At 53.3% G+C, this 22,080-nt stretch overlaps 2 protein-coding genes across 3 annotated transcripts in view; one reads left to right on the top strand and one right to left on the bottom strand.

The window, feature by feature from the left end:
• Positions 1-55: 55 nt before the first annotated feature.
• On the top strand, positions 56-7,605 carry CMTM3 (CKLF like MARVEL transmembrane domain containing 3). 2 transcript variants are annotated; one of them, XM_064580683.1, is made up of 6 exons: positions 80-188; positions 249-290; positions 3,358-3,513; positions 4,497-4,592; positions 4,994-5,114; positions 6,530-7,605. In XM_064580683.1, the coding sequence occupies exons 1-6, from the start codon at positions 132-134 to the stop codon at positions 6,556-6,558; spliced, it is 501 nt and encodes a 166-aa protein (XP_064436753.1). In that variant the 5' UTR covers positions 80-131; the 3' UTR covers positions 6,559-7,605. The 2 variants fall into 2 exon arrangements, with proteins under 2 accessions (XP_045746944.1, XP_064436753.1); XM_045890988.3 differs by having other exon boundaries at positions 56-290.
• Positions 7,606-8,271: 666 nt separating this feature from the next.
• The window catches only part of CMTM4 (CKLF like MARVEL transmembrane domain containing 4), a 65,596-nt gene continuing 51,787 nt past the window's right edge, over positions 8,272-22,080 (bottom strand). Inside the window, exons 3-4 of the mRNA XM_045890987.3 lie at positions 17,152-17,250; positions 8,272-15,818 (exon numbers count right to left, since the gene is read on the bottom strand). Of these exons, the coding sequence (XP_045746943.1) occupies positions 15,654-15,818; positions 17,152-17,250 (264 nt within the window). The 3' untranslated portion in view covers positions 8,272-15,653. The remainder of the gene's footprint in view (positions 15,819-17,151; positions 17,251-22,080) is intronic.

Here is a 22,080-nt window from a genome sequence, read left to right as displayed (position 1 = left end):
GGGGCGGCGGGGGGATGCGCCCCCGCTCTCGAGTCTCGCCTTTTCTCCTTCCGCACAGCCCGGGTTTCCGCTTCCCTCCCGGGCGCGGGGTGAGGGAGCGGGGCCGCGCCTCGGTCCCTGCCGCCGCCGCCATGTGGCCCCCAGACCAGGAGCCCGACCCGGAGCCCGGCCCGGCCCCGGCGCGCGCCGGCCGCTCTGCGCCCGGCGCGGCGATGCCCGGGCTCCGCGCCCTCCTGCCGGCGCGCGCCTTCCTCTGCTCGCTCAAAGGCCGCCTCCTGCTGGCCGAGTCGGTGAGTGCGGCGCGGGGCCGGGGGCCGGGGCGGCGGAGGCGCCGTCGGGACGCCCGGGACCGCCGAGCCCTCGGAGCCGCGGAAAGCGGGCGGAGCTGGGCGCACTTCCCCAGGCGTCGGGTGGCGCCGAAGCTCAGCGCGCGAAGCAGAGGCGAGGCGGGGCTCGAACCCAGGCCCTCGGGGCTCCCTAACCCAGCGTGGGGGGCCGGTCGGGACGCCTGGGGCCGCGGCCCGATGACGCGGCGGCCGGGCCCCTGGGAGCTCAGCCCGACGCTGTGTGACCCCGGGCGCCTCCGCCCTCTCCGGGCCCCCGGAACGGGCTGCAGCCCCACATCCTCTGGCCTCCGTCGCGGGCACTCGGCTCCGCAAACCCTCCCGCCATCCCCGGCTGCGCCCCGGGAGGAATCAGCCCGCTCGGCGCTTCACGACGCGCGGATCGGGGCCGGGGTCGGCTCTCCGCGCCCTTGCCCGCTTTCCTGGGCGCAGGGAGGGCTGGCCGGGCCTCGAGCTGCGGGGCGGAGGCCGGGGTGGACTCCGGCCAGCCAAGACGGGGAACAGCGGGAAGTGGGAAGGGGACCCCCGGGATTGGGTGAGGCCGGGGCCGCACAGTGCGGGGCGCGGAGGCAGACCCCTCCCCCCGGGTGCAGGGGGCGGGAGCCCAGCGGGGGTGACTTCATCCCCCTCATGCCCCCCTCGCTCGGATCCAGCCGCCCCGCCCCCGCCGAGCTCCTTCCTCCTGCCCGCAACCCCCACCCCGGCCCGTCAGGCCTTTGTCTTGGGGACACTACGAAAACTCCTGCACCATCCGCGGGTGGGGCGGGGGCTTGGTGCTGGGCCTCCGTGCAGGGAAGGGGACGAAGTGGCCGGGCGCAGGGGAGGTGAGATAAGGAACAGCTCTTGTTACTTAGATCTCTGGCAGTTTGGCAGTCCCTGTCGTTATTCCCACTTTGCAGACAAGAAAGCTGAGGCCAGGGCATCTAGGGAATTTAACAGGTGGGTCACTTGCGGGCCAGGTGACAGCAAGGCTGAGTGGAGGTCAGAGGAAGGAAGCTTCTGCCCCACACCTCTCCTTCGTACTGCCCGGGCAGATGGCAGGAGGCCATCCTGGCACTTCTTCTGCCCCTGGGGTCAGCCCGGAGGTCACCAGCCCAGCTCCCAAGTGAGGCACCAGGACCCAGGACTCAGCCCACACTCCAGGAAGTCGCCTGTGGTTGGCCACCCCAGCCCCACCCTGGAGACTGATGAGAGCCCCTTTTGCACAGAAGCCTTAAATCCACAGGCCAGTGAGGGAAGCCAACCCCAACCCCACTCAGCCCACCTTATAGGGGAGGCCCTTGGTGTAGCTTTTCTAGGAGGATGAAGAAGTAGGGAGGAACAGGTTAGGGTTGATCACAAGGGGAGCCACTCTGGCCACTCTTCCCTCCCTCTGGTCCCCTCTGGCTGCCTCCAGGCCCAAACAAGTGGGGAGGCTGACCGGGACGGGAAAGGGGAGGAAGTAGCCACCAGGAATCAGGGAATAAGGAAACAGGAGTGGAGAGGGGGTTCCCCAGAATCTGACTTTGGGGGCCGGTGGACAGGAAGGGGAGGGACCATGACAGCCTTCCCAGGAGGACGTACAGCAGGAGCTAGGGACAGGGCTGGGTCAGGGCCCCCTGGCCTTGCTTTCCTGGGAGGCCCCTCTCTGTGCCTTAATTTTACATCTGTTCAAATTGAACTCGGCTAATTTCCGGGCCATGGTCAAGGCAAATTTGGGTGCCCTGGGGACTCCCTGGGATCTCTGCAACTCATCTGTCTGAAGCAGCCACAGCATTTCCTGTGGGGCCTCTGGGTGTCCCTACAGGGCCCCCTGGGCCCCACTCCAAGCTACTCAGCCGTGGACATGTTCAAACCCGCCCAGCCATAGTGACAGGCCAGATAAAGGCCAGCTCCCATAGGGCAGGGTTGCTTAGGAACTAGAGCTGTGTGGCCAGCCAGCCCTGGGTTCAAGTTTTGATGCCTTGTTATTAGCTGCATGACACTGAGCAACTCACTTCACCTGTGAAGTGTCCGCACCTCAGTCTTCTGATCTGTGAGGTGGGCTGTGAGCAGCACCAGTGCCTGGGTGGTTGCGAGGATTCTGCAAGCCTCAGGCCCTGGCCCGGGAAACAGCCCCTCATCTTGGTCTGCCCTGCCCTGCAGGGCACACGGTCTGCAGAACTAGCCGGGGACCTCAGCGTCTCCTGGCATCAGTCCCCACCCACGGCGTGTGGGCAGGGCTGCGGAGAACTCTGATCCTTGTTGCTTAGCGTGGCCTGCCCTTTGCACAAAGGCTGGGTGGATGATGCAGCAGGGCCTGAAGTGTCAGGCCAACACTCCCCCTCCTGGAGGGTTTTTTCTTCGTATGAATTGGCAAACAGAAAACCCGAAGAGTTCTACCCTTAGCGCCCGTATACCCACCGCCCAGATTGTACAGTTGTTACCCTGTTGTCAGATTTCCTTTATCACATATCTCATCCATCTGTCTGGCCACCAATTAGTTTCTGATGCGGAATAAATTACGTGCATCAGTACATTTCGACTCTGAACACTTCAGCATGCATATCATTAACTGAATTCAAGGTTTGTGTATTGGTTTTCAGCTAAAAGTCACATTCTTGGGAGTTGGGTGTAATTTTTTGAAATGGTTTCTGCTTTGTGAGCTGCCTTAGAGACTGCTTAGGTTTGATTTGCCCTGTTGGGCACCATCTGAGTTGGGTGGATCCCGCCATAGAGCCTGCTGGGGTGGGGGGCGAGGTGAGCAGCAGGCTACGTGGACGTAGCCTCCTGGGGGGCTAGACCCATGTGGGAAGCTGGGCTTCCTGATTGGGTCCTGGCAGGGTGCTGGCACGGGATCAGGGTGCAGAGCCGTGCCCAGAGGCATTGGGGCAGCGCGGGTGTGGGCCAGGGCCCCATAACGGGGTTCTAATGCTGGCAGCTGCAGGACTGTGGGCAGGTGGCCTCCCCTGCTGGAGCGTCTTCTGTGCTTGGCTGCAGAGCCCTGGGCCGGGGGTTGTGCAAAGGTTCTGACTTTACCTTCCCGCACCTCCAGGGTCTCTCGTTCATCACCTTTGTCTGCTATGTGGCATCCTCTGCATCCGCCTTCCTCGCAGCGCCTCTGCTGGAGTTCCTGCTGGCCCTCTACTTCCTCTTTGCCGATGCCATGCAGCTGAATGACAAGTGGCAGGGCTTGTGCTGGCCCATGATGGTGAGGGCTGGGCCCCAGGAGGAAGGGGCTGGCTGCATTTCGGCCCTCACCCTTTCTTCAGTGTGCTGGTTGGTTGGAGCCAGGACCCTCCACCCGGCAGCCATGTGACCCAGAGCCGTTGCCTTACCTCCGGGAGCTCTCTGGGTGAGGCGGGGAAGCCCCGCTGGCATCCTGGCCCCTGGCCACCAGGTGGCGCTGGTGCTCTCAGCTGGGCCTGCCGGAATGAGCCTCAGCCGCAGGAATTCAAGCCATTTCCACAAGGGCAGGACAGGTTAACTGAGGACTTGGAGGGCTTACCCAGACCTCAGCTGTCTGGCAACTTGCTTAGGCAGTCACCTGGGAGGCCTCAGAGCCCCACCTCAAACTTTGCTGTTTGAGAAGGGACAGAAAGGCTGCGATTGCACCCTGGTCTCTTGACTTCATATCCAATATGCTTCCTGCTGGGCTGCACCCTGTGTCCCCATTTTAGGGACAGGTGAGCAGAAACCATGATACATAAATGGATCTGCCACAAGTATGTGGCTCAGTGAGGCCCAGGGCCAGATCTCCCCACTGGAGAGCCAGCAGGGAGCAGGTGACCAGGTTTCCAACGTCCTTCTCACCAAATGGGATCTATATGTGGGCCCGGCCGGAGGGCAAGCTGCAGCCTGGCCCACATCCTGTTGTCCACCGGGCAGGTGACAGCCAGCTGGACCGGGAACAGGGCAGCCTCCAGGGGCACCTGGGCAGGGGCAGGAATGGGGGTGGGAGAAGGACCAGGGAGTGCAAGGTGGGGCCAGGACAGGGCGGGAGCCCCACGGATGCCGGACCTGCGGGCGCCGGGTGTGTGTCCAGCCTTCGGGGCCCATCATCCCCTGGAAACAGTGGGTTCCAGCCCCATTCCTGCCGCCTGGTGCCCTTCTGAGTCCCTGCCCCGGTCTGGGCTCCCAGTTGTACTGCACTCCTGGGAGCCCAGGGCGGTGACCACGCCCACCTCCCCCCAGGACTTCCTGCGCTGTGTCACAGCAGCGCTCATCTACTTTGCCATCTCCATCACAGCTGTCGCCAAGTACTCGGACGGGGCTTCCAAAGCAGCTGGGGTGAGTAGCCACCCTAGCCCTGGAAGAGGTTGCCCAGCAGTGCCCCCCTCAAGCTCACCCCACCCCTGATGGAGCCCCAGATACCCCTTGGACACTCAATGTCTGGGGCACAGCCTGTCCCCGCAGAGGCCCCTTGGGTTTTCACGTGGATCTCAGCGATTCCAAAGTCTTCTTATTGGAGATTTAATCTGCCCTGAGTTTTGAAGGCTGTTTGCCCAACCAAGGTAACAGCTCATTTTCCTACTTGTCGGTACCGGGACGGGTCTGTGTTTGCCAATCCGAGCTACTTATCCGAGCTGATTGAGCGGGGCGGCAGCTTCTCCGCTTCTCCTGGGCTCTCGGACCAGGGACTCCCCAGCTCCTGATGATGGGTCCCATCCACCCTGTTCCCTATCCCACAGGTGTTTGGCTTCTTTGCCACCATCGTGTTTGCAATCGATTTCTACCTGATCTTTAATGACGTGGCCAAATTCCTCAAGCAAGGGGACTCTGCAGAAGAGAACACAGCCGACAAGGCAGAAGGTGGGTGGCCCCCCTGTGGGTTTTCACCTGGGAACCCAGCTTCTCAACCCAGGACTGTTGCTGGGGACCCTGCTCTCCCTTAGGGATACTTGGCCAGTTTGAGACTGGAGGAGCATTTCCTCTCTCCCCATATGGGCAGGAAGTGTGTTCACAGCCTGGTTCTCCTATCCCTTCATGGGGCACTGATCATAAAGCAGGCTGGCTCCGCAGGGCCTCTGCCTTTCCAGGAAAGGCATGCTGAGGGCCTTTTCCTCGGTGAGACCTTTCATGATGAGCCCGGGCTGCTGAGCGGCCACCTGCCCTGAAACCCACCCCCCCTGCCCAGTTTCACCGGCCCGTTGCTCAGGGGCCAGAGAACCAGGCTCTCCTTATCCGCAGCACTCGGGCAAGCTCTGCAGAAAGCATCCCTCTGCTAAAAATATGTGAGACTCCTCTCATCCCATCCTGTACTTCAGCCACTCCTAGGTTCAGTGTCCCTAGACATTTTCCTTAGGCCTTTGGGACCTGCTACCAGTTGCCTGCCCTGGGTGCTCCTAGCCCATCACCCCAGTGAACAAGTAGGAAGCGTCAGTGGAGACGTGTGTTTGAGTATTGTGGGCTTTGACACTTGGAGATATATGTATGATGATTTTTTTTTTTTTTTTTGCTGTAAAATGATTCCTAGCTTGTGTTAGAATGAATACAGCAAACCCACAAAATCATACAGGGCTAGGGAGTCAGGGTTTGTGGAGGCTCTCGGAGCTCATCCATGACCCGGCAACAGTGTGAGGACAGCCTGGGGTTCAAAGAGACCGAGGCTGGCCAGGGAAGGGGTGTCCCTCCCTGAAAATAGCAACTGGCACTGGGGCTGAGGCAGGAGGGTTAGCAACTTGGGTGTCTTTCCTTCCTGGAATGGGGGGGGCGTTCCAGAAGGCTCTAGAGAGTACTCTTCGGTATTGGATTTCTAGGAGCCCTTGAGTCATACCTTAGATAGGCCCTTGACGTCATAAAATGGTTCTGATCACCATATAATATTAGGATTGGGGGCAAGGGGGATTGAAACTATAAGTTGGTTAAAAGAAAGCTTCCTGATTTTCTAGTATATTTTACTTTCTTGTGCCTGAAAATAGCTGTCCTCACCTTGCCCTGCTGAATTGCAGGGTAGGGTTGAATTTGGGGTGCAGATATATCACGCTAACACCCCAGGTGAGAACGGCCCGGGGCGACTCTGGAGGGGCATGTGGGCTCCCCGCTGCATGCGCCCCACCCTGGAGGGGACGGCAGCTGCCCCTGCAGGGGCCCAGGCCCGGGGCCAGTCCTCACACCAAGCTGACGCCAGCAACAGTCGGAAACCCAGCCAGTCTCCCCCAGAAACAGCTTCCCGGCACCTCTGGCCTGGACACTCCGGCCAAGCGTCCCCCTTGCTTCGCTTTCAGAAGAGCATTCCGACTCCGAGTCGGACTGAAGGCCTGCCCCGCCCCGGCAGCCCGAGCCGCGCGGGCCCCCACTGCTGCACCTCGGGACCGGGCGGCCGACCGGCCAGGGCACCGCGCGTGTTGCGAGAGCAGCGCCGACCTCTCCAGCGCCAGCGGGAGCTGCTGACGAGCTGGCCTCCTCAGGGCCCCAGGGTGACACGCCAAGCCCGGCACCCTCGGCCGAGCACCCTCGGCCGAGCACCGTCTAACCGCCGCGCACGCGGGGGCATCGTGAATATTCCGCCACGTCTCCTCGTTTCTGCCCCACAGACCTTAAGCCTTGTAACCTCTCTGCCAAAAATAAGCACAAGGGGACAGAGCTGACGGAGCCTTGTTACCTCCGTCACAGGAAGCATTTCATGCTGGGGGGCGGGGGGGGGGGTAGGACCGAAGCCACCACAGGGCCCACCTGCTAGGCCCCAGGGATTTTTGTCTGCATTTGGTGTCCCACTCATGCGAGGCACTTTGTCGAGAATGATCCTTCCAAGATTCTCTTGTTCAAGGAACACCAGAACCCTCTTCATTTCTGAAGCAGGGAGAAAACCGACCTTTGCTCTCATCCAGGAGCGAGCAGGTCAGGGTGCCTGTTATGGGGAGCCACGTCTTCTCCGGGTGGTATGACAGTTGTACCAGGTCCAAAAGGTCAAGGGTACCTAACCGTGAAGTAACTGACAGCGTTCTGGGGGGCTGGGCAGGCCCAGCCGATCCCTCTTTCCTGGGGGCCCAGGAGCAGGCGAGGGGCTCTCGGGCACTCAGGATGACAGGTTTCTCGACACCTGACTGCCTCTCGAGAGGGGAGCTGTGCCTTCTGTGTTGACCTAGAGACATGTGCTGCGTGTGTATGTTCAATGGGATTTTGTAACTTTATGTAATTTTTTTTTTTTTACACAAAAGTAGCTTTTTAAATGGCATTTCCTCTGACCCAAGAAGCCTCATGAATGAGCCAGATCTGGACCCATGTCTTGGGCATTTGTAACCTTTGTTCTTCTCTTGCATGTGAAAAAAGCCTTAATGGATTAAAGCAGACTGACTGCGTGCTTGGAGTGTATGTTTGAAAACCCCTCCACCACCCAGAGCAGTGCGGGCACGTGTCCCGTCCGGCACAGACGGGGCCTGCCGCCGGTGAGCCCTGACGGCTCCGGGTTTCAGCAGCAGCGCGCATCTGCTCCACACCAGGACCCCACGCGTCTGACACATGTGCTCTCCCACACTCCTCACACAATCCTGGCTCGCAGTCCAGGAAACTAACAGAAGGTTCAGGAACTTGCCCAGGTTCACCAGAGCCCCTTGGAGGGGGCCCCGGGCTCTCTCACTTATGCGTCAGGGTAACGACCCAGGCACCTCTGCGGTGGCCCGAACCTGGGGCTCTTGTGGTTTGGAAACTGGTTGCATGAGAGACCTCGGAGTCGAAGCCTGGGAGGACCCTGAGTCGGCATTTGGCCCAGGCATTCTGCCCCGACTTTTGCACACGTTCGAAAACCTGTCTGAAAGTTGAGCGTGCAGATGCCGAGAGGGGTACACGGCGGGCGTTTCTGCTCCTCCTTGCCTGCCCAGCTGAGCCAGCCACACTGCCTGTCCACACCCATCCCGTGGCCTCTCTCGTGGACGCGGACTTTGTTCAGCCTCCACCTCCCAGGCCTGTTTCGGGAATGGGGTCCACACCTTTGAAGGGACAGAAGGGAAGTCAGAGGACAGAGACAATGCCACTTTTACGTGTCCATTTATTAAACAAAAACTCCTTCATGACGATTTAATACAATATTTATTAGCGATTAGTGTTGAGAAAATTATTTCCCTCTACATACAAAAATACAGATTTGAACACTATGAAAACGATCAGGACAAGTACCATGAAAAATAGGTCCTTCAAAAGAAATAAGGGGGCAAAATCGAGGGCAATGTGAGGCCCCTATCTGCTGTCGGACAAGCCACCACAGGCAAAGACTTTGGGGCCCCGAAACCACTCCACATGGATAGAGTCAAACCCACGAGCCAGGGTTCGAGAAGCCAGGAGACCCACCAACAGCATAAACCAACGTGTGCCAAATGGGCATCACCTCAGAATGCCCCACAGCTGTGTCCAAACCAGTAAAGGAAATAGATTTTTAAGAAGCAAAATGTGATAGTTATTAAATTAACATTGCCCCCCAAAGTGCCACCAGGCCAAGTAACAATGAATAATCGTATTAGAGTTATTAGCCATCTGACTTGACTTCCTTTGTTAAAATAATTACATATTCTGACCCTTCAAAAGGACAAAAAAGAAGCTACAACCGTTATGTTTCAATAAACCCATTCCTTCATGTTGCAACGACTCAGCTAGTTTACTCGAGATTTTTCTTGACCGGACAGAACCCGAGTCCTACGGGGGTGGGAAAGCCGAAGGAGCAGCTAGAGTGTTAGCCGAGTCCCGATTTCACCAAGCTCCTCATAGCAGGGCATCTATTTTGTCCAGGCAGAAAACCGGAAAGGGCCACCGAACCCCCCCGGCGCATCCATAAACCAACGTGAGGTCCCAGGAGAGGGCCAGCCGGCGGAGGCCACCGGGGCAGCCTGTCTCCCGCGGGCAGAGCGGGAGGGGGGGCCTGAGCCGGTCCGGGAGGACACCAGGCCCGAGAAGGCCCTCGGCCTCACCAGCCCGGTAATAACGGGGCTCTTCGCCGTTGCCGACCCAAAGCGGGGAAGTCAGAGCACTGCGGGTATCTATTCTTTTTTATGAAACCACTTTCCTCTTTCTGTTTGAGGTGAGGAGTTGCTCGCTGTAACTGACCAAGTAGTTTAAAAATGCCAAATGCAGTTATACTGATTAATAATTATTTCACAGAAATATACTCTTACTCTCAGACTGTTGAAATAAGCAGAAACAAGTCGTTGGGGAGAGAAAGCAGCAGAGAGGAGACAGGAATAGCCAAGGTGGGGTGGTTTTTTTTTTCTTTTTCAAAATACGTAACGAAGTTTAAAGGGATAATGGCCAAACCTCAAAACCATCATTGCTAAAAGCAATATTAAAAGGACACAATCGAAAATCATGCTACAAAAATAGTGTCATCTGGTTTAACTAAATGTACATCTTTTTTTCAATTCCATGATTGACAAGTGTTTATGTGACTGACACACGGAAGGCACCGAAGGTGAAGCGATTATTATTTGTCTTAAAATATACAAAGACAGAATTATCTACTTTGGGGAAAAAAAAAAAACATACAGTCATACCTGTAATAAATAGTTAAGTGTTTTTGCCACGGGTTCCTGAACCCCTACAAACTTCAACATATACAAATAGTTTCAATCCCTACATTCTCTTCGAGGGAACCACATCAAAATCAAGTTATTAAAAGCACTGGTTTTATCCACATACATCAGTTTCATCATGAGGCAGGATTGGAAAACTCATTTTGGGTTACAGAGTGAACCCGCCGGAAGTAGGCAGCCCCTGTGTGGGTCTGGGCCAGCTTGGGGGTCCATCCAGGCCTCCCGCTCTCGTCTTCCCCCAGGGAGCCGGCCCTCCCCCAGCCTTGGACCAGTCAGTTCTCCCTTTAACCCCTAATGATTTGCCTTCCTCGCTTCTGCAGGGGAACAGAGTCTCAAAACTTGCAAAACCGATTCTGGAAAAGGCAGGAAAGGAAAACGGCCCTCAGAGGGAGGCAGCCATCAGTTAGACCTGGCCCTGACTGGCATGGACACCAGGCCCCTACACTGTCCTCATTCCCTGGTAAAGCGGGGTGCTTCCTACTGGGGTTTAGCAGTGTCCTCCAAAGACAACTCAGATTTGACAGGTTCAGACTATTACCAAGTCCCATACAAACTATCCCCTGAAACAACTGTGTCACATCTTCTCTCCTCTGAGGCATAATTAGGAAAAGAAACTTCGGGCCTCGCCCTAATCCCATCAACAAAGCTGATTAAGGTCATTTGAGACAAGTTCCACTAGAACCATAAAAGTTCTGATAGTTCAGTACGGTCCAGGCTATTAACCCCTTAATGAAGGCTCTCTGGCCTTTGTGTACAATGCATCCCAAAGAAAACATGCCACTCCCAGCTGTCTAATAAGCAAGTCACCTGAATTAAAGTCTTGGCATAAAAATGTGGACAACAAACTAACCCTATGAAAAAGATGCACTATTAAAGGATCCATAATCTAAATTTTACTCTAGGCAAGTTGCCAGTGATTCAAGTTCAGTGGGCCTGTAGGTAACTTTTTTCTGTACTATTTATGGAATAAGAAAAACTAGAAAGGGGGAGAAAAAATCCCCAAGGTTGAGAAATGACATCCAATGGAATAAAAATATAATCTAGACCAAAGAAGGGAAAACATGTCAGGACCCATTCCTCTGTTTCAAGCCTAAGAGTGTATAAATGCCATTTACTGGTATAAGGAAAAGTCAAATGGAACATTCATTTTCAGAAAAAAATTCCAGATCTAACAGATACTGAGGGTGTTTTCTGTCAGAGGTGGTTTCTAAACAAAAGCAATGTACAGGGTCAAATATTTTTTTTTTTTTCAGGGTCAAATATTTCAAATTACCTTTTCAACCAGACAGTTCTTATGATCTCAGTAATATCTGCTGAGAAGAGAGGAAACAAGATTTTATAAAAAGTCAGGAAGGTTTGCAAAGCTCAAGGCAGGCAGCGTTAGGCCTGCATCCTCTCTAGGCACCCAAACCAGAATCTGAGTCACCCTGTCCAGACTCAACAAGACACCAAGAGCCCATCCAGAGCTCCAAGGCAGACTGGTCCCAACATCCAGCTTTTGTTCTCAGGCTGATTCCAAACACAAGACCTCATTTTTTCCAAAGCTAGAGGATAGGAAGGTAGTTCACCAAGTACATTTTTTCAAAATGTCCTGGGTCAGTCACCATGTGTGGTGTGATGAAGCGCCCCCCAGGACACAGTCTGGGTGCAGAGCCCCTCCCTCCCCTCAGCTCCCAGACCTGCCCCTGCCCCCACCTCTTCAGCCTGTCGCCCAGCTGGTCCTTAGAGTGGGTGCTGATAAGGTAAGAAAGACCTGAAGACAGAAGCCCCGGGTTCTGCAAAGTTCACTAGGAACTAAAAAAGCATCTGGGGACCTCACAAACCAATGGCAGTCCCAGGGGCAAGAAGCAACTTTTTATTTTGCTAGAGAGAATCAATGAGCAGTAGCCTTCAGCCTAGAAAGTGCTTTTTTTTTTTTTCCTGCCTTTTGCTACCCGTTTAATGTCATTATTTTCCTATAAACAAGATATGGAGAAAATGACAAGCAGTGGCAAAATGACTTCATGGTTGCTTGGTTTTGGACATGGAGGCACAATCGGGACCACTTAAATCATCACTGCCTTCCAGAATCACTGAACTGGCCACACGTTGCCTCCACACACTATCCATCTGTTAAGGCCAGTTCTGAGAACCCACAGAAAATCTTGCACAGCCAGAGATCAGAACTCGGTCCACCTCTTAAACACATGGAGGGGTGAGGAATTTCTTCCCAAAGAGCACATGAATGTTGACAAGAGAAGGTGAGCTGGGGCCACACATAGGACGTGACACACCGAGGCGTTATTCCAGGCTTACTGGGTGCAAGAATTCACACACGTGTGCAGACAAGAGTCAGTGCTTCCTCTCCCCGAGGGACTGCCTGTGGCTTAAGTAAAGTCTCAGTCACTAAGAGAGCCCCACAGAAAGGCAGATGAAACTGCAAACTTCAAGCGAGTAGACATGTTTTCAACGGAGTCAAAAGCTCTCACCAGAAGCATCCAACACATCGGACTGACTTCACGCCTACCCACGGGCAAGAGCGTCCCTGCCAGGCGACTGTCGCGGTGCCCTGAGGGCTGGGGCTGGGGTCCCCCCACTCCCCGCCACCGGCACACTGGCACTTGCAGTTCAGCTTGCCGAGGCAGACGAGGCCTGGGGACTGGACAGGCTGCTCCATCCCTGCCTTTTGGTAGGCAAAGGTCATCTCTCTTGGGTAAGTGTTGCTGCACAGAGTAAAAATCTAAAATAAAATACATCGAACTTCTCCGGTGAGATTTTAATCTGTGACTGCCTTCGTCCTTCCCTGGCTTTCTGTGAGGCCAACGAGTGTCTCTGGGCCTCCGTGACTGTCCTCTCTCTGTTTGCAAGGGGAAGACCTCTCCCTCCAATGCCTTCAGCAGTGCGAAAGGATTCAGGAGACTCGGAGGGAAAAAAAATACCACATCAACCAAATCAGTGCCAAGATCAACTTTCTCTGAAGACGTCAGCGTTTGCATCCATCTCAAACCACCCCAGAGGTTCCACCAAATGCTTGTGGGTTTCAATCATACAGTGTCCAGGAACAAATTCCAATTTACACAGCAACTGCAGTTCCCATCAAGTCTGGCACCCACTATGAATGCCAGCATCATCCTACCAGAAAATTGAGAAACACTAAGATTGCCTCAGCCTCAAAATGCCCCAAACCATATGCATGTGGTCCATATTGGAACTATTAAATGCACAAATAAGCTTCCTTCGATTTGCAAAAAAAAAAAAAAAAAGTCCTGGTAAGCCCCCCGCTAAATCTAGATTGTCCTGTTTGTACACAGAGGCAACACAAGGCAAATGCAAGCGTCGTCACACTCGCCCTAGACAGCCAAATTCCCTCCACGAGCACTCACGTCACACGAATGTCACCGGGTCACCTGGGTTAGAGAGCTAGGAGCAGGCCTGGCCGCTGCTGGTTGTCCTGGGAGCTAATTAAATATAAAGAAATATATTTACAAAAACCATGGGGGAGCCTCATGGCACAAAGGATATTAAATAGTTACAGGGACATAAATAATTCCAAAGATTCTACACTACGATGCAAACTGACTATAAGTCCCTCTGTGGCACAACGTGCCATCACTTTTTATCACCTGTAAGCATTTATAGTTTCGATGGGCTTCAGAACCCTTTCTTGCAGCTTTCAACACGTCCTCAGGAGACCAACAGGCCCTTTTTCACCAGATGATAAACTGACTTTATTGCAGTGACTTGGGAAAACTTGGGCAACGATCCTGCCTGAGTGGTATTGTTTTTTTCGATCTCACTTCAAAGGCGGCTTTTTATTGAGGCCAAGTAACATGATTCCCAACAGATTTCTGATAAAGTTCAGGGTGGTCCTTCCAAGTGGGCCCTGCTGAATGCAAGGCTGAGTCTTCGTGACCCTGTTTCTAATTGGAACTCTCAGAGGGAGATGAGCCCATTTTTGACGATGCAGACACACTCAACAAATGCAAAATAAATACACAAAATGAACAGATAAAATCCAGATGTCCTAATCTCCTCCGAAGTCACTACATCTACTAAGTTCAAAGTCTGCGACGCATGACTGGCACAGCCTCACAACACACACGGGCAGGGGGCTCGATTGGACCCGGGTGGGAGCAGGGGGTCTGCACGGGCAGCCCGCCGCCCGGGACGCAGACGAGCTCGCACGTATGACCCAGGCCGCTGCCCCGGAAAGGAGCCGCAGAATTCGGATCGTACCGGGTGGCCGGTCCAGGGGGCTCACCGCTCGCCCCGACCCTTCAGCCATGGAACTGCAGGCCGAGCAGGGGGACCTGCACTGGGAAATCAGATGCGCTGGACGCCTTCTCACACGCGCTGGGCCCCCCACCGGCCGGCACACTCACGTTCGCTCCCCCTTACACGGCGCCCTCCACCGCTGCCGTCGGTCACCGCTAGGTGAGGTCCCGGGGGCTCTCCCCGGGCTGCACACTCGTCCCCCGAGCAGGCCGGGTCTCCTCCCGGGGGGACGGCTAACCGCAGACTAGTAGAGCGGGAAGGAGGTTTGTAAACATTAACAACAGTTCAGAGAGGGAAAACCCGACAAGGTAAAACAATTTTTCCGTGAAAGATACAATTAGTCTCCAACAGGAAAAATACAAAGGACAAAAAACACTACAGCATCAGAGGGGCTCGCTGAACACTCACCACATAACCTTCACTTTCTCAAGAATCCATTCGAAACCTGACGTAACTAGAATTTTTCCCAACAACTTCCGAGATCAGCGTCCACAGTGCGGACCCTGAGGCACAAAAGCCAGAGCCTACGCCTTCTGAAACATCAGAGAAAGGATGTGTCGTGGTGGAAATTCAAGTATTTTCAAATCCTAGACAAACCTACTCAGAATCACTTCACAACTGTCGTCAGGCATTCAAAAATTAGCACACATCCCTAAAACAGAGGTGGGTCCCCACCTGTGGTCCATGAAGCCAGCAAATGGGCAAGCATTCTGGCTGCTGGAATGGATTGTATTTTTTGTGTGTGACTTTTACCTGAGAAGGTAAAATTGCAGCAAGTCTGCAATTCAGCCTCCGGGTAGTAAGGGTGGGTAGCAAACTGGAAAACAAGATGGTCCCATATTCCTGGAGGAGGACGTGGGAGTCGGGGAGGTGATGCACTGGAGGAACAATCGAGTGATTTCTGAGCAGGGCAGGAAACGACGGGCGACCTTCCCGCAGGGCAGCGGGCCTGCCGAGCTGTGCCAACAGGACAGCAGCTCTTCCCATCCCCGAAGAGTCCAGACCCGGCAAACAGCTCCACCAGCCACCCCTGGCCAGACCCTCAGTGTCTCCCGCGGTGTACCGGGCCTGCGCTGGCTGTCTCGACGGCCCAGGGATGGAAGACGAGGAGGAGCAGGCGAGGGTCCAGGTAGCAGGACCACACGCTGCCCTGCGGCCCTCGAGGGGCCTGCCCAGCGATCGCTGCTGACTCTTCCAACCCTGCACCTTCATTCCTTGATTTTTTACCCCTCCTAGCAGCTCCCATTAATCCAAAGTCTTGACTTGTCGCAAAAACCTGTGACAGGGTGGCGCAGAGCCAGATGTGAAGCCTGTGCTCGGGGACAGTGAGGACCTAGAGGAGACATGGCAGCCTGTGAGGCCCCTCCCGCCCACCTCTGTCTCAGCAGCTGAGTATGGGGCTCCCCGCCTTGCAGACCCACCGACAGGGCCACTCTGAAAACCCTTTCCTGGAAGGAACTTCTACCAAAGAGGACAAAATTCAGCTTAATCACAGGAAAATCTGACGTGACGAGGGAAAGAAAACTTGGTTGAAAGGCTGGGCACAAGGATGAGAGGGAGGAGGGCTCCGCAGTTGGGCTCATGTGTCCAGGTGCTGGATCTCGGGGCGACCGTCCACATCTCTGGACTCCGTGCGGGCTCGGATGTAGTCACTGGCGCTCTGCTGGTGGACGCTGACTCTCCACTTCTGCACTGCCAGGAATGTGTTCACCGCATACACCGCAGTCGCCAAGAAGCCAAATATCTACAAAACACAGGCACGGTTAGTCCAGACACAGTAGCCTTCGACAGGGTGTCCAGGCACGAGCCGCTCACGTTGACCCGAGCTGTACCCACAACGCCCGGACCCACTGCCATCTGGCTGTCGGACTATGGCCAAGTGCATAGTTAAACATGACTCCCCGAAAGTCCTGCCTGACCTGAAGACAGCCTAAGGGTTCTCTTCAAGTATTCTGGATCTATTAAACACACACACACACACAAATCACAGAAGTACCTCTTTTTCATGGTCCCAGATAAGAAAGTACAACGTAGCCAAAGAACCAAACAGAAAATGAGGGTCTCATGTGTGAGATGCCCACCAGGCCACAATGGCTGACATTCCAAATCACAGCCCCCAGGCCTCCACCTGCTGCCCAGCTTGCCCCGCCCGTGGGCAGCTCTGAGGTAAGCAGCAGCAGAATTGTAATGGTTTGCTAAAGACAGATCAACCTACTGAGTGACACTTGGGAGAACAGCTGGTTTCATGTTTTTTACAAACCTTTTAAACTGCCCTTCACCGTTGCAAAAGTGCTGCATATTCATTATAAATAGAGAACAATACAGAAATGCAAAGCAGAGAATCAAAGTCTTACGTGATCTGGTTCCCACCCTACTCCCAAAGGCATTCTACCTTGAAGAGCAAAAAGATGTCGTCTGGCTGCCAAATGGTGTCAAGACTGCCCTCTCCTTCGTTAAGATCCCCACACTGGCAGATAAGGCTCTTACCAGCAACATCACTAACAGACATCCAGGGCTCTGTTGGGAACAGACTAAAGGAGCCATTCTCAAATCGGAGTGTGCACCTGAATCACCTGGGAGGCTTGTTAAAACATATTTCTGATTCAGGGGCTCCTGGGTCGCACAGTCGGTTGAGCTTCCGACTCTTGGTTTTTGGCTCAGGTCAGGATCTTAGGATCATGAGATCGAGCCCCGCATCAGGCTCTGCGCTCCGCACGGGGTCGGCTTGGGCCTCTCTCTCCCTCTCCCTCTGGCCCTTCCCACTGTGCTCTCTCTCTCTCAAATAGATAAATAAATCTTTAAAGGGGGAGGGGGACATTTCTGATTCAGTAGCTCTGAGGGAGCCTGGGAATGGGATTTCTAAAAAGTTCCTTGGTGATGCGGAGGCTGGTCTTCTGGGGACTACACTCTGAGAACCACAGCACAGAAGGAAGCAGGACCTCAACTGGCTCAGTAACAACATCATCAGCAAAGAAAAAGTTCGAGAAGAATGAGCAGGACACATGCTAGGGGACAGAGGCGAGCGAGTCACGGGGTGTACAAATCCGCCTGTGTTTTAACCAATGCAGCTCACTCACCACGGCAGCAATTTCCGCTCCGGTCTTGTGGTTCAGAGCAGCTAATACAATCGAGGCAATAAAGAAAAAGAAAGTGCTGAGTCCAGTGTTGACCAAATCCTAAAGAAAGAGATAAAGTCACTTGAAAAGAATTACTTCATGCTTTGCCCTAAAAGCAGCTGAAGGATTTTCAAAATAAGGAGCACAACATCCAGCCTCTCTTATGGTTCCGTATTTTAGTCCTGATGGCCCAGGGGTACTGGACCCATGAAGGAAGGGGAAGATGGTAGCAGCGTATGGCGTGTATCGCCTGATCTATCACCACGGCAAAATTCACGTTTTAACCAAGCACGCTGTCATTCCTTAATGAATTATTATAGAAACCCAAACGGACTAACCCATCAAGGACATGCCTGTTAACTACTGTTTAGAATTCTATTGTCATCTTCTAAAAATACGCTCGAATCACCTTTCATTTGCATGGACAACACTCCCCAGGAGTCCAGAACGTACCGAAACTGGTGAAATCCCCTCCAACATCCCCTCATTCACATATGACATGATAAGTGCACTGTTTTCAGGCCTAGACAACACCCTTAGCCAGACCTCATGCTCTTTCCTATGCGTGGTCTTTCAAGGCTCTATGTGGCTAAAACCTAGAGGATTTTCTCGTAAGCTTTCTGAAAAGCAAATGAGGTTACTATCCAATGCTTCAAAGATTTAACTCTAGTCAGGGCGCCTGGGTGGCTCAGTTGGTTAAGCCACTGCCTTCGGCTCAGGTCATGATCCCGGAGTCCCGGGATCGAGCCCTGCATTGGGCTCCCTGCTCGGCGGGGAGTCTGCTTCTCCCTCTGACCCTCCCCCTTCTCACGCTCTATCTCATTCTCTCTCTCAAATAAATAAAAAAAAATCTTTAAAAAAAAAAATGCTCAGTTCTGGGTAAGGTGCTGTAGGGACAAGGAAGAAGATAAAATGTATTTTCTGAACCAAAAACTATTCAGAAGTAGGGGGAACGTTTTATGATTCGATGCTGAGGCCAGATATCAAACAAAACTGTATATACATTAGGGGTGACTACGTAAAAATATAAATGTGGTCAAGGGCCTGTACGCATTAAAGAGGTTCATGTTGTTTGTCTAGGATGTCCACATTTGGAAATTCATCTTAAATACCACACTAGTGCAGAAAGGTCTCAGTGTAAGGATGTTCGTCATAGAACTTAAAATCGCAAAAAAATGGGGAAGCAAACAAAATGCTCACGAACAGGATTTGTGAAATAAAACGGTATCGCCACAATGGAACACTATGCGGTCATTAAAAATAATGATATAGTTGTACATTTAACATGGAATATACTTAAAATAGTTTAAGTAAAAAAGCATGATTCTGACGGTTCCGTTCTTCCCCCCCCTCACACATCACAACATACATGCCTATGGAAGAGCTAGTTCACATGGTCTGGAAGGTTGTCACACCAAGTGACGCAAGTGGTAACCCTGATGCGTTGTATCATGTGTGACTTTTTAACGGCTTCAGTGAGATACAACTCATATGCCGTATAAGACGCCCAATTAAAATGGACAATTCAATCACCATGATCTAGTTTTAGAACATTTTCAGCACTCCATTAGCAGGTAATTCTTCATCCCTCCCCTAATCCTAGGCAACCACTGCTAACCTGCTTTCTGGCTCTGTGGATCTTCCTATTCTGGACACTTCATATAAACAGAATTATATAATATGTGGTGTTTTGTGACTGGCTTCTTCCACTCAGGATGATGGTTCTAAGGATCACTCACGTTGGAGCATGTATCAACACTTCACTCCTTTCTAGTACTATGTTGTAGTCCACTGTATGGATACGCCACATTTTATCTACCTTTTCACCAGTGTTTGGACATTTGAGTTGTTTCTACTTTCCAGTTGTTTTAAATAACCCTACTATGAACTTACAAGCTTTTGGGTAGACATATGTTTTCACTGGTCTTGGATCACCCACATGATTTTATTTTTTTCTTTTATTATCTGCATGTTCCAGCTTTTCTGTAACAGACATTGCTCTGCACAGTTTATAAGGCTTAAACATGGGGCGCCTGAGTGGCTCAGTCGTTAAGCGTCTGCCTTCGGCTCAGGTCGTGATCCCAGGGTCCTGGGATCGAGCCCCGCGTCGGGCTCCCTGCTCCGCAGGAAGCCTGCTTCTCCCTCTCCCACTCCCCCTGCCTGTGTTCCCTCTCTCGCTGTCTCTCTCTGTCAAATAAATAAATAAAATCTTTTTAAAAAAATAAAAAATAGAATGCTTAAAATTGGAATACTGCAGGTGTTGGTCAGCATCAACTACTTGAGTTCTGTGTCCACGAAACAAAAATCAAGGCTTGTAGGTTCACCCTTCACATTAGGGAGAACACAGACACGCCCTCTGACTGGGCTTTGGGGGTTTGTAGTCAACAACGGTGATTAATCTTTTTTAATGCTTTTACTGGGACGTGTACTCTATCAGCCACATGCTTTCCAGTTTGCCCCAGCCGTCCCCACTCCCTACGGTCTCACAGCCCCCCCCCCCACTTCATGCTTCCGGTCTGGCCCCCAGAACACTCAAGGCTGCAGCCCCTCCTTGTGCTAGGGGATGAAGAGGAAATCCGCCCTCACACACACACACTCCCGGCTGTCTCCTTCAGTGACACACCGGCAGGTACAGGGGTGAACCCCTGTAACTCCAATAATGGGTCAACAGGATGTGGCCTAGAGGGTGTGAACCCAAGGCCCACTGGCCGTATCTGGCCCAAGGACGGGTTTGACTTGCACGGCATTCAAAACAAATTTGAACATGCCAACACTTAAATACCAGAAGACTGTACATAAAAAACGGACTTCTTAAAAGAAAAAAAGAAGCTTCTAGCTGCTCTTGAAAAGCTGTTCCCGAAGTGCCCTAAAGCAACTACACAGTCAGCTGGGGCTGGGGAAGAGAACGACCTGCCCCATCTCCCCATCTCCCTGTCTCCCCATCGCCCCACCTCCAGCTCATGTTCTCAGAGGCCCAGCCCCAGCAGGCCCTGAGTCTCCAACCCCGCTCCCGTCCCAGAGAATGGGCCATCCAGCAACGTGCCCTGTCCCCCCCCCACACCCAGTGGGCACCCACTCATCTTTCCAGGCCCGGCTGGCACCGGGCTTTTTCTCTGAACAACCCCTGCTGACACCCATTCCAGGCTTCTGCCCCGAGGAATCTACGACCTCCTTGCCTGGGTTCCACCAGGCCCCACACAAAACTGGATCTTACGGAACACACTTACCAAAGCGCGAGCAGCTTGCATCGACCTGCCCTGTGCTTTCGGTTCCCAAATCCTGGCACAAAGCAGGTGTCCAATACACGGCTGCTGGCCTGACCACAGGGGAGACGGCTGTAAACAGGCTCAGCCCCAGGCTCTCACTGCGGTCGCTCCCAAGCCACCGGGCTCTGTGGCCGGCTCTGGTGTGAGCTCTACACGTGCACGAGACAGGAAGTTCACAGCCACTAGTCCACGCATGGACTTGTGCTCGAGTGGCCCCAGTGCCAAAGGGACGGTCATAAAACACTGACAACAGTGGCATATACCCTCCGTGGAATCCCTGTTGTGTCAAGTGTGTGTGTGTGTGTGTGTGTGTGTGTGTGTGTTACGTCACCAATCCTCGCCTAATTATGATCCAAAATACGTATAAAGCAGGAGAGGTGCTAGTTTGTCCTACTTTTACAGGAAAAGATGAGTACGGTATGATAAAAAATATGTATTTGGTCTTTGTCCCCAGTTTCTTGGCATTTCCTGAGTGATGATAGGAGTGTCTTTTGTGATTCATAAGGAGCCCCTCTCAACCACTCCTGAGCTTATGGTAATGAGGTGAGTCTGGGGAGCCCCCCTGGATAGTTTCAGGATGGGAGCTGGTTACCAGAAAAACCAACCAGGCTGTTAGAAGGTTGGAACTTTCAGCCCCACCCCCACCAACCTCCAGGGAGGGGAGAGGGGCTAAGGATTGACTTCAACCTCCAAACGGCCGATGATTTTAACTCCATCATGCCTACGTAATGAAATCTCCATGAAAACCCCCGAAGGACGGTGTTCAGGGAGCTTCCAAGCTGGTGACTATATACCTATGCTGGGAGGGTGCTGTACCCCAACTCCGTGAGGACAGAGGCTCCAGCACGTTGAGACTCTTCTGGATCCTGCCCTATACATACGCATCTCTTCCATCTGCCTGTTCCTGAGTTGCATCCTTTACGGCAAACCAATAAGCACAGGTAAAGCACTCTTCCCAAGTTCTGTAAGTTGCTCTAGAGAATTATGAACCTGAGGAGGCAAATCTGCAGTTGGTGCAGGTCACCTGGGAGCCCCGCTGGTGGCAGGTGTCTGAAGCAGGGGCAGTCTCATGGGACTGAGCCCTTCTCCCGGGGGTCTGTGCCAACTTTAAGAGTTAGTGTCGGAACGGAGCTGAATTTTTGGACACCTCGTTGGTGTCAGAGAATTAGAGAACTGCTTGGTGTGGAAAAACTACACAGATTTGGTGTCAGGAAAAAAAAAGACATATATTTGGTGTGAAAAGTGGTGTCAGGAAACACTATACCATGAGTCATGGCCAAGGCCTTGGGGCTCTGCAGGTGGCCCCGCTGGGTGACTCAGACTATCCCCACTCAACACCCAACCTGGGTTCTTGATTGTGAAGGTCTGTGGGGTGAGCAGGGGCCACTGAAGCACTGAGAAGGAGCACCAAGGAGGAAGAAGAACAGCCAGGACAGTGTGGTATCACGGGAGGCAGAGTGGAAAATACAGCAGGAGGCACAGAACATTCCATGGCAATTCTCACACTGTTCGGTGGGGGTGGGGCGGGGGAGAACTGAGGAAGAGCCAGGGGATCCAGGAACATGGAGGCCCCAATGACCCCGACCAGAGGACTTTCAAGGATGTCAAGTTTATCTCCCGACCC

This window comes from Mirounga angustirostris, unplaced genomic scaffold, assembly GCF_029215605.1.
Source record: "Mirounga angustirostris isolate CCGP_5_RB_7025 unplaced genomic scaffold, mMirAng1.0.hap1 SCAF_16, whole genome shotgun sequence".
Lineage (NCBI taxonomy): Eukaryota > Metazoa > Chordata > Mammalia > Carnivora > Phocidae > Mirounga > Mirounga angustirostris.
Note: the sequence above shows the minus strand (reverse complement) of the source record. Positions and strands in the feature narration are given on the sequence as shown.

Coding starts and splice junctions, on each gene's coding strand:
- CMTM3 (XM_045890988.3), top strand. CDS start 132: ATGTGGCCCCCAGACCAGGAGCCCGACCCGGAGCCCGGCCCGGCCCCG. Junction 4,593..4,993: donor GGGCTTCCAAAGCAGCTGGG/GTGAGTAGCCAC, acceptor CCTATCCCACAG/GTGTTTGGCTTCTTTGCCAC. Junction 5,115..6,529: donor CACAGCCGACAAGGCAGAAG/GTGGGTGGCCCC, acceptor CTTCGCTTTCAG/AAGAGCATTCCGACTCCGAG.